Source organism: Anser cygnoides, chromosome Z (assembly GCF_040182565.1).
Source record: "Anser cygnoides isolate HZ-2024a breed goose chromosome Z, Taihu_goose_T2T_genome, whole genome shotgun sequence".
NCBI classification, from domain to species: Eukaryota; Metazoa; Chordata; class Aves; order Anseriformes; family Anatidae; genus Anser; species Anser cygnoides.
In genome coordinates this window covers 64,038,370-64,050,551 of record NC_089912.1, presented here as the reverse complement: position 1 = coordinate 64,050,551, position 12,182 = coordinate 64,038,370, and the positions used below count along the sequence as shown (strand labels likewise).

The window sequence follows — 12,182 nt, the reverse complement described above, 5'->3', positions numbered from 1 at the left end:
TTCAAGTACCCTGTTTTTGAGATATCATGAAAACACATGCATGCATTTCAACGTGCTGTACTAACACGATATGCTGAATAAAAATAGAAAAAATTTAAATAATTTGCAGCAAAATTTAGCATTCTCAGTTTCTCAACAACAGTTTCTCAAAAATGTGTGTGCTATCTTAAAAGACAAGGTGAATATTGACTCATTAACAAAAATAAAAAAAAACAGATGGAAACATGGCTAAAATAAAACTGATCTTTTACATAAAGTAATCTCTATTTTGGTTACACACAAGAATAAGTGAATTATACTTAGAGCAACAGCCAAGGTGGGGCTAAATACACAAATCAGTTCAAGGTTAAATCTAAATTTCCTTCTAGCTGGATAGCTCTTTTATTTCCTTTTTAGTACATATCACAGATTTAATGTTCCTTTAATATTCTCTGCTGCTTTTCAGGCTCTCCTAAAAAGATAATTTCCTAGTGCTAGCTTTTAGAAACTTTTAATGAGTATGTGTTCAATTGCAATTTACCCTCTAAATAAGCAACAGAAATCTCATGGGAATTTTTTAAAATCTCTTTAAGAACAAAACTGTTTATATCCTACACCATATTTTCTGAAACTGTTACAACTTGATCATTTGTCAGAAAACAAAATTATAGCTCTGACAGGTTCATTACCAAGCATGAATCACTGATACACACCGTTCTTCAAGAAACCCCTCACACTGTCTTGGATCCTTAATATTTTCTGCACAAGTGTATCGAGAAGTCATCATCCAAGAGGGACTGCGATATGATTTTGACAATTTTATTTCAGTATCTACGTGGCAAATACCTCTCCCACACACCTCTGGTTGTGCTCTGAAGCCCACAGGGTCCTGCAAAACAGCAGAGCTCGGCAGTAAAGGCAGGCAGGTGGGCAGTGTGAACATGGGGAGGTTACGCTACAAAAAACAGTTAAGGAGGCTGTGGTTCCACGGACATTTCTCACAGCCTACTTAGAGGCTTCCTAGATGATGAAGTCCCATTCTTTGCTCCCACAGGCGACTGTCATATAATAGCTTTCATAAACAGACCCAATTTTAGATTAATTAGAAACAGAAAGGGCAAAGAAACCCATTTGGAAGCTGTTCACTAACAATTAGAAATATCACTTTCTGATTTCTAGCCTGGGTTTGTTCATAACCAGCTTATACCCTTCTGTTCTTGCACTAACATTAACCTTTAGCTTAAATAGCTGCAAAACTTGCCAATATTTACTCCCCTGCTCTATTAGTACATGGCAGCAACATCTGCTCTAAGCTTCCAGTCTGCTCAGCTAACTGAGCCATACTTGCCTGGCCTCAGCTCACACCTTCAGCATCTCCCCTCCCAGGACTGCCCCAGTGTCCCTTCTCTCACAGCTTATCCAAATCATTTGCTGGTTTCCTGTGTGGCATCATCTTAGAAATAGCATGGAAATAGAATCACAGAATGGTTTGGGTTGGAAGGGACCAAAAAGACCACTTAATTCCAACCCCCTGCCATGGGCAGGGATACCTCCCGCCAGACCAGGTTGCCCAAAACCCATCCAGCCTGGCCTTGAGCACTGCCAGGGATGTGGAAGTCCCATCCTCCACAGTGTCATAATTTGTTCAGACTCTGAACAATAAGCAGACAGTAGACACTTTGCTGGTGGCCGTGACACAGCCTAAAAATCCTTTTTGTATGCTAAGAGTCCTGGACACAAAGAAAGTTCTCGTGTCATCTGGAGAACTACTTTCCAATGGACCGCAATCATTTACTTCCTTTTTCTATGGAGTTATGATACTATTCAAAACATTTGCTAATATTGCACTGATATTGTTTCACTTATGATGTGCTCAGCCAGTGCTGTTCAGCTCATCCCCTCCCCAAGCCCTGTGCTTTGTAAGCCAAAGCACACTGCTATTTCTCCAGAGCAGCATTTCTTGTACAGATTGTCTCAGTAATACGCAACACAGGGAAATATCCCCTCTGCCCACGCAGAGCCTTAAAAATAAGAGTGTGAAGTCTGGCTCTCCCAACAGCCAATGCTATTTTTAAGAGCTGCGTATGTGGCAGGTAGGAGTCTCCCCACCCACCTCTCCCATTGCACCCCTATTCTGAGCAGGAGGAACTGACTTACTCCAGTGCTAGATCAATCTCAATTTCCACTTAGCACCACGTGCAAGTGCACATGGAGGTGGCCAGGACACAGTAGGTTTCTGTGCCACACTCCACATCAGATACAAACCTTTGTCAACAGCATGCTGGTTCAATTCCTTCTGCCATTACATGTTCAAACCAAAGCACAAAGGGGGATTTTGCATAAAATGGCAATGGCTGCCTCAGCTCTAACACTTTTAGTACTCTTCTATTGATGATGATACTCTTCTATTGATGATGATATACTGTTAATAGGACTTGGTCTGTTCTCCAAACAGATTGGGGTTCCATTTATTCTTAACACCTTCAAACAACTTCTTCAGCAAGTCCTGGGAAAGTATATGGACAAAGTATTTGAAGAAGTATTGATACAAGCATGAACGAAAGCTGGACAGCAGCAGGGAGGGGAAAAACATTTACTGTACTTCATCCCAGTTCTGAGGTGCTTTGTGCATATTGGATAGTTTCTTCAGTCTACAACGCACAAGCCACTTCTGCAGACAAACACAGAAATTGCTGTGACCAGATTGAGAGAAACAATAAAGACAAAAAGGCAGCATTTCTGCGCACAGTGTTAATTGGGAACCTAGGAACAGTGTGAGACATAAGGTCATATACCCACATTGCCATCTCACTGCTGCCACCCACATCTCGCTCTCTGATCAGCAGCAGCACAATTCCAGTGGGAAGGAAGGTGAATACGGAATCTTTTCCTTCAGAAAACACCAGCTTGTCAGAATCCAGCCCTGTTTCACAGGACCGTGATGAATGTCAAAGGGCATATCTCTCAGGTCTGAGATATCTAAACAGGGAAGGGATTGCAGGGAAGAGGCATTACCTAGACAAGAGCTGCAGCTTAGCAGTCAGTGCACTTTGTAAAATGGAGAAAATCTATGTTAAAGTCTCTGTACTGCCCAGTTTAGGCCAGCAACCAGTTGTTCCCCCCATCCCTTTATTCCAGATATATTCTAACTTAAGCTGATGGCTCCTCTGCAGAGGGGTTTCCCTTCCCAGATCACATCCCAGTCAATCTCAAAAAAGCCAGAATCAAAAAATCTAGCTCCTAAAAATGAAAAAACAAAACAAACAAACAAAAAAAACAACACAGAACTATACCATACAAAAGACCCAGCCACTTCCCTCCAGCTTCACTCCAGAAGTCAGTCACTCATGAAGTATTTCAAATCAAAAAATGAGATCTAACAGCAAACTGTTCATATACATCCCAGTACTGGCATGTGTCAGTGTGACCTTACAAGTCACAGAACAGGACCACACAGTTCAACCACACCTGGTTACTCAAGCTCAACGTGCAGTGCTGGAACAAAGCAGGATGTGCCTGGCTGTGGAACATCCTGTGCTTGTAATCTATATCCTAGATGCTGCACAGACAGCCTTCCCTTTCTTGTTAAGGAAATCAATGGAATAAACATTGGAAAGGAAGTAAAATGCACTTCGATTCTCATTTAAAGGCTTCATAATTATTTTGAGCTGTAGATGTGTAGAGTTTACAATATAAAACTAGAAAAGTGAAGCTGTAGTCCTGAATAGTACTACAGATTAGGAAAAGAAATAATGTCTGAATTTTTTGGTTTTTGTTTGTTTGTTTTTTGTCCTTCTCATGGAGGCTATCCCCAGGTCTCACAAGCCCACAGGAGCCTTGCAACGGAAAAAGTAAAATAGTGCCAGGAAAAGTTAACTGTGTACTCCTATCCACTCTGCAAACGTCTGTTATAGCTTTAAGAAAGCTTCCCAAGTCTTCCCAAGTTTGTGGTTTTTTTCTCCCTCTAGTCAGCAAATGGGAACTTGGTTTTCACCAAAGGGGAAAGATATCCTGTGTGCCAGGGAATTCAGGCCTTCAACACTGAAATTGTTTTTTTAGCAGAAGTGAATGGAATTGGAGTATTACTGCACCGATATGCTTAAAGAAACTCACAGAAAATCTGGTTAGCCATCAAATAGGCTTCTAGCTGCTCTGGTCATCATGAAAAGCATTTCTGACCAGCATGCTGCTGCACAAGACATGCATTCCTCTTAGTTTTAGCATAGGTACTGTAAAAAGGGGAAAGCCTTCTGATTTTTCCCACTGGAGATAAGGTTATTGAAAATCTGCTGAAAATCACAACAGCTGCATTAACGATGGTACAAGACTATTTCCTTGTGTGTGCACACAAATAATTACGTTTGCTATAACATAACATTTGATGTAAAGCATGTAAAAATGCTAGTAGGTTTCAGAGAATCTTGGTAATGATAAACAAACATTTTATTCCAAACAGATGGATATGCAGATATCTTATTTGAGATGCTTGGAGATGAAAGAACGCTTCCCTCCTCCGAGCAGAGCATGTCAGCCAAACCTTCCCTCAAAGAGATGCAGCAAGAGACAGCAGACACAGGTTGTTCAAGTACCAGGGAATTGCCTCACACTAAAACCTGCCTCGGAAACGCCAATGGGGGGCTTTGGCGAATCCCACAAGACTTGCCAATCCACAAAGTCAGAAGCCACGCAGGGAAGTAAAATCATGACAAGGGAAGATGCTAGGAGGTCTCCACTACTTTTGTATTTAACTGCTTTATAAATAATTATTGTTGCACGTTCCCTAAGAAGCACGAAAGCCACATATGCATTTTATAGATGAAGTACACAGAAAGCATTTGTCACTGCAAGCACTGCCACCCAACATCAGCCTGCACTACAGCTGGCAGCGACCCTTGCACTCATGCCTTACCACCTGCTCTCTGGAGCAGGAGATTTCCTAAGCACGAGGGTGCTCTCCAGACCCCCACCAGCTCTGATCCCTGAGACATTTGATCAGCAACATTGATATAGCTGAAAGCTAAAGATAACCTTTATAAATACCACAGGTAAAAAAGGAAGACGTCTAAGTGGAGATGTCGTTTCTCTGCATAAAGAGAAGTTTCTGGTAACTTTCTGAAAGAGTACATAGTGCTTCGGTTTGCTTCTTTGTCACTGTGTGGGAGGCTTTCAAAATGCAGAGCTTACTCATCTTCACGGGACTGATGAAAAGACACCTTGGCAACAAAGCTTAAGGGAAGTGAAATGTCGAAAGTAAACTATTGCATGGACTGCACCGTTCCTGAGAGGCACAAAGGGTTTCTGGCTCAAGGCAAGTACATCCTCCATTAGCCACCACGCAGTACCAGTTGTACTGCTCAGAGGGCTCGCATTCATATGTAGGCAGTGTAGTCTAGAAGGGACTCTTCAAGGCACCTCACATAAGAGGACAGTAGTTTGCAACAAAACTTTTCTTTGTCAAAATAAAAATAGCGCTTCACACTCCAAAATCAGCGATACAACATCCCCCCTGGACCAGGGCTTTTAAAAGTGAGAGCCTGATGGTTGTTAACGTATTTACAGGTGCTTGATCAGAAGTGCTGACTGTATAACTGTAGGGCATGGGAAAATAAGACTGGGGATAAGACTGGGTACCTGTAAGACTAAAGAACAGTTATTTAATCCCCTGCTCTGGGTGGTTATCATATTCCAGAACGATGTCATGAACTACATCTGCCAACTCGGTACGTGATCTAGTTACACAGCCATCATCAAGAACAGACTATTGACAACATCTGAGATTAAAATCAAAATAATTGGTATAAAATGGCATCTATAAGAAGAAAAGCCGAAGAGTGAACACTGCTACAATGACATTGGTTTTGAAACAACAAAAAACAGTATATTGATGTATTTAATCTTCTGACATAAAAGAGAAAAGTGATACAGAAGACTTTTTCCCCCAATACATAGAATCTGTTTAAATGCATAAAATTCCAGGCCCCACACACTCTTGTAATACCTTTAAATGCTGAAAGATTTTCTTAAGATGCAATATGATAATATCTCTGAATTTCTCCTCTTCTACAGTGAGCCAATTCTTCAGTATTATACAAAACTCAGAGTCAAATTTGTTTAAAAGTCACACAGCCACATCCCTAGCTGAGGGCTATTTCAGTTAAGGAGAGCTGCAAATTGAAAATGCAATAGCCATGTGTTTGTTGTTCTTCTGGAAAAAAAGCTCCCACAGAAGGACTGCAGCAGACGAGCTATCAATTAATCCCTCTTTGTAGACAAAGTTCTAAGTGTGAAGGTGAGAATTATTGAGTCATTCCTCTCAGGGCTGAATATTCTAGGTTGATTTTGGCATAATTAATTTTCCTCTTCACAAACACAGAAAGAGCAGCAGAAAATAAGAAAAAGAAACTATGCATGCTACCACAAAGCTTTTTTAATAAGCATAGTTACAAATTTCTGAGCCACTTTGTAGCTGTCAAGTCTTAATTAAAATACTACATTTCTCTGACTCATGGTGCTGTGGGATGTATGCATATTATTCACATGAATATTAATCTCTTCTCAGGTAGGAGGCTCAATTGCTCAGGAGATTTATAATCACATCACATATGGAAACTTATTGGGTGTCTTTTTTTCAAATTTCAGCCAGATAATTAACAATTAAGAGCATTAAGAACCGTTTCAGTAGCCTGTGCTAGAGGAATCCAACAGCTCAGATCAGTGACCTGGAGCTCCACAAGTACTAATATGAAATAATATCACAGACTGAGGAAAGAGAACATGGAAAAGAGCTGGAGGCACTGCTTTGAACATGAAGGACTTAAGCAGCAGCTGTAAGGGCTGAAACAAAAGAGGAAGATAGTCCTCTTGAAAGCTTCTAGGTAATGACAGAAGATTGAAAAATGTTAATATGGTGCTCAGATAAATGAGGCAAGACCTTTCCAAACAACCAACAGAATCACCTGAGACATTAGACTACTATCTCTGGGACCTTTAAAATCCTGATACCCATCTGGATAGTCTGTATTGGTAACACTGACTTTCAAACAAGGTATAGAAATAAGCTGATGATGCAGAAAGTGCAGAAAGCAACTAGCAGAGAAGCTCTTCTAGGTTTGAGAGAAATGACAGAGAAAGGAGTTGAGGATGCAAATGTATCTGAGAAAACTGTGACAGTTTTCCTGATGCTGTGGAAAGAAAGGAGTGAGGCACACTAGATAACCACTATGTAGCTCAAAACCACAAACTAAAAAAATTCAGAAAATCAGTAGCTAGAACTCATGAGAAACAGGCTTGAAGGGCAATGAGATCAGGAAGCTGTTTTAGCAGTTAACAAAACAGCATTAACAAGCATAAATCACCAGCCGTCTCAAGTGAAGAAGCAGAAAAGGAGGTGCATTGAGAAACCAGTTCAAACACATCGCAAGCTCTTCAGAGGGCTTGGACCTTGAACTACAGATATCTTCCTGATGGAGTTTTTAAGGATGAGCATGAATACAGAGGGAAGAAATCAGAAGCCCAAAGCACAAAATTAAAAACCTAGCAGTGAACACACAGTATGACCAAAAAAACAATGCCTACTACTCACAGGAAAGGAGAGCTATCATCAGGTGGCATTAAGATGCCTGGAACATTTGATGCCTTAATTGCTTCTGGTTTTCACTGACAGGGACAACTGCAGTCAGGTAGCTAACAAAATTAAATGTTGTTGGCTTTTGTTTGTGTTTTTAAAATAAGTTTAGTTAGTTTAGCAAGTTAGGAAAGATGCTGCTGTAAAGAAAAACAAATGCAGGTAATTATTTCTGAGTCAGCTGGCCCTGATAAATCTTCATCCTCAGATACTAAGGTGCAACACTGCCAATCCACACAGCACTAAGAACTTGAAAAACAGGCAGTGCACCTAAAGATGGGAAAAGGGCACACCAAGCATTTATGCTTAAGAAATAGGAAGAGGGGGACCTACGTAATTATGAAGAAATTATAATTACATAACTTCTTCTTTTCCTCCTGGGAATTAAAGACTGGAACAAATAATCAAATTATCTGCAAATCATCTATAACATAAAAAGGAGAGAAATAACAGGGAGCATGGTTTCATCAAAAGTAGAACTGTGTCAAATGCATTTAACTTCCTTCTACAACAAGGTAAATTAGTCTTAGGGGTATGAGAACAGAAGAGAAAGTTTTATACCCTGAGGTCTTAATGAAACTGCTAAAATAGATTGAAACACACTGGAAAAATTATATTCAGGGTAGGCAAACTCAAAGAATGCATCAAGTAGGGACTCTCCGGCAGTTCTAGTAGCGCACAGCCTGGCAGCTTGAGTACTACATAACTTCTCACATATGACTTGAAGGATTTGTAGGCATAACAGATTACAAAGAGACAGACAGAAATGTGTTTAATGAGTGAAAAAAAACAATTCTGTAAGAACAAGTGCAAATCCATATACAGATCTAATCCAACACAAATATAGGCCAGGGAATGATTGACAAAACCCTTCATCAGAAGGGATCTCAGCTCTGGAAAGAATAAAAGGATAACCATGCATCAGGATTGCTAGCCTGAGACAAAAAGGTATCACCACAGCAAGACACCTGATATCTTGGGATATCAGGATCACAGCCTCGGAGAACAAAGTCGTGTGTGCTCTGTAGTGCACATGAGCAGGCTCTCGGCTGGGTTTCCACATTCAGCTTTGGACACTGTACTTCAGAAAGAAAAAAAGAATGAAAAAAGACAAGGGCTGATTAAAGAGTGCCTATAAAAATTGACAAAGAAAAGGCTAAAAGGGTCCATTCGCAAATATGAGAAGAGTGAGCGGGGCTTGGTTCTCTCTTAGCAGCAGCCCTCCAGTGGAGGAAGGGAATCAGTTCTGCACCTTTACTGCTTGTCCTACACAAGAGAAATGGATTTATATGGAGCAAGAGAAATCTACAGCAAAGGTTAGGAAAAGCACGATAAAGACAGCTAAAGCCTTAACAGCCTGCTGGAATACTCCAACACTTAAGATTTTTGTTTTAAGGAAAGTTTGAATCAAAAGCTAGCAGTGGTTAACACAAAGTGAATTGTGACATTTTGGTGTCACAAAACCACCAGTTTAGAAACACTAAAGGGGTGTTTCTGCTAACAATCATTTCAAAGCATGTCTTACTTTAAAAATTCAGCAGAAATACTAAATCAGAATACATTAATCAGAAGTTTTGATTAACACTGAATCACCACATGGACCTTGTACTCTCTTAGACTGAAAGATATCTAGGGAGAGGCATCAGTGAACCTCTTGTCCTTTCTAGTATGCTTGTGCACACGTTTTCCGTATGCACAGAACTAAACTCTTTTGCTTGCACATGCTACAAAACAACAATGGAAGTTCCCTACCTTATTGGATGCTAATGGTAGCCTTCAATTTCCATGTCACACTGATAGTTTTGACCTAAATTCATTCTGCTCAAAAGTGAAGTAACACAGTATTTGTTAGCTGGGAAATAATTTACAATCCAGATAAGCCAAGGGAAAAGCCATTTCTCCTATGGCACTTCGGATGCCTTCCCAGACAAAAGCCTTGTCTTCACAAATATTTGCAACAGATCCAGCAGAGAAAGAAAAGTTCTGCTGATGATCAATAGATACTGTAAAATTATTTCTTATTAAAAAAAAAAAGCTATATAAGAAAGTACTTACTTCTAAATGAAATATATTAACTCTGCACTTTGTACCTATATTGGTAATAGGCAATATTTTATCATCTATAGAACATGAACACAACATATGGTTTCTTTCTGTGGGCCTACAGACACATAAAAGCAAAAGATTTGTAATTAAAAAAAACCTTTGGGGGGGATTAATTGCTGTTTTCTAAAAACAACACTGTTTATACTGTTGAAGAAAATGTCGCAACCTTTTCCTTTTGACTTCCCAAATCAAGATTATTTATTTTTAAATCTTACTTTCATGAGCTGGAAATACCAAGAGACTTATTATACACCCACTTTCAATTAGTATATATAAAAATATTTGATGTAAAACTTCCCAAGGAACATTTTCACACGACAAATAATACAGATAACTCCTACTAAGCTAACAAGCTATCCTCAAGTTGCCTTGAGGTCTTCATTCTCTTGAAGTCTTCATTTTTAACAGTTCAACACAAACCGTTTAGTACCAAACCTTTTTTGATTACCATATACAAATTTTTAGCTAAGTTCCTGCTTCTGCATCTTTTCTCATAATTCATCTCTAGTTCCAAGAAACAGTGTCCAAAATGTTTGGTAGAATTAGATAGCTCTAAGACCATCAAAACATGCTGCAGTCCTACACAGTATTTTAGATGGTTTTTTGTCTGCAAAACATCAAAACTGTAACAGGAAAAAGAAATTAAACCTTCAGCCACAGATCTAAAACTCAGGAAACACAGAGAAGGAGGGAAGCAATTCTCCATCCTACCTCTTGAAGCTGCAGTCGAACTTTGCTAATGGCTCGAATCCAATGGGCTCTTGCTGGAGAAAATGGTGGTGGTTCGTTGTCACCGTGGTAGCTTAAGAACAAGAAACAGAAAATCACTATATGGCAAATGTTCATATGTAACATAAAGATTCAGCATTACATAGTGCAATCACAGCTTCAGCTCTGGAAGCTGAAGCAACCAACAAACTCCTCGCAAACATAGCCGTGCACACATTATGTTAAGTGAGAAACTGAAGTAGAGATTTTCTCATGTACAAGAACTATCTTGGAAACTGATGAGCTGAAAAATATAAACTAGGGTACAATCCTAGTCTTTTGGTGGAAAATCCACATAGATAAAAGCTTAGTTCAAAATATTTTCATTATTAAAAATAGCTCCAGGAGAAAGAAGTCATCAGTCAGATCATCAGAAACGCTGTCCAAGATTCCTGATCAAGCCAATTCAGCACAGTGGTATCATAATTGCATACAAAGAAGCAGACAGAAGACTTTCCATCCTCATACCTGTTGCAGGTCTCTTCTAACCACTGCCTCTTTCCACTCCTACTGCTAAGAATTTACAGCCTCTTTTCAGTGGAAAGGCTGGCAACAGGGCTCAGGTATGTTTTTCCTAATCCCTGCACCTGTCTCACTCTACTTTTTCCTACAGCTTTTCAAGAGGGCACAAGTATTTGGCAGCAAAGCTTCACCTCTGCACCCCACAACACATTTTATAGTCCGTCCTCATGATACATTGGGCCTTTGATTGTATCCCTTCCTTTGTATGCTGTTGAGGTGTCAATCACCCTGAGATGCAGCAGGCACAGTATTTAAAATAGCTGATAGCAACAAGCATCCATGCTACACATCTAGCTCAGGTGCAAATCCAGAGACCAAAGTTCAGAGCTAAGTTCCCTGTGTATTCTATGGAGACTGGCAAGTGTTACCACAGTGGAGAGAATGGGAGCCAGTGATGCAGTAATAAACTAGATGCCTAAATTAGCTTGGAATAGACTACGTGAATAACCCTCCATGTAAGCAAATATAGGCCAGCCATTCTGGGACAAGACTCTGTAATGAGAAGAGGAAAGTGAGTCAGAGTTTAAGAACAGATTAACACTCTTGCTAGTCTTGTTTTCCTTTTTTATATCTTTAGTGTAAGAGTTGCCTACACGTGAACTGCTGTGGTTAATTCTTTCACATAAGCACAATGACACCAGTGTAACTGTACAATCCATACTGTAACCCCCAAAGACTACAGACAGGCAGACATCTTTCCATGAATCTAACTGATCCATCCATCTTAACCAGAAGAAAATAATCCCTCATGCTTATGAAAATATAATCGTGTCCACACTAAGGGCTGCAATGATTTAACTACCTCAGGAAAAGATAGATACTCTCAAACCTAAGTGGTGGAATTTGAAATTCCTGTAAAACCTATACATAATCCAGAGCATTACTCCTCCAAACTTTGCTTGCAAACTTTTGAGGACTGTCTTCAATACTGTCAACAGCTTGTAAAGCCCAAGTGCAAGGATAAGAAAAGCTGCCATCATGAGTTAGAGCAACACATCAATTCACATGGTAAGTCTACAACCTGCAACTACATAAACAGTAACTCTAGCTGTGGTAGCTTACTATACAAGAAAAGAACGAACGCAGCTCCAACCATCACTAGATGGCTGCTCATGCATAAGCCTGATCACACATGAGCAATAAAAGCAGCTATCTTTGGACTAAACTACATTTATCAAACAAG

At 39.8% G+C, this 12,182-nt stretch overlaps 1 protein-coding gene across 3 annotated transcripts in view; it reads right to left on the bottom strand.

Moving 5' to 3' along the window:
* The window catches only part of LOC106048543 (protein unc-13 homolog B), a 212,313-nt gene that overhangs the window by 119,832 nt on the left and 80,299 nt on the right, over positions 1-12,182 (bottom strand). For all 3 annotated transcript variants that reach the window (XM_048053930.2, XM_066987693.1, XM_048053933.2), the window contains one exon: positions 10,421-10,511. In XM_048053930.2, the coding sequence (XP_047909887.1) occupies positions 10,421-10,511 (91 nt within the window). The remainder of the gene's footprint in view (positions 1-10,420; positions 10,512-12,182) is intronic.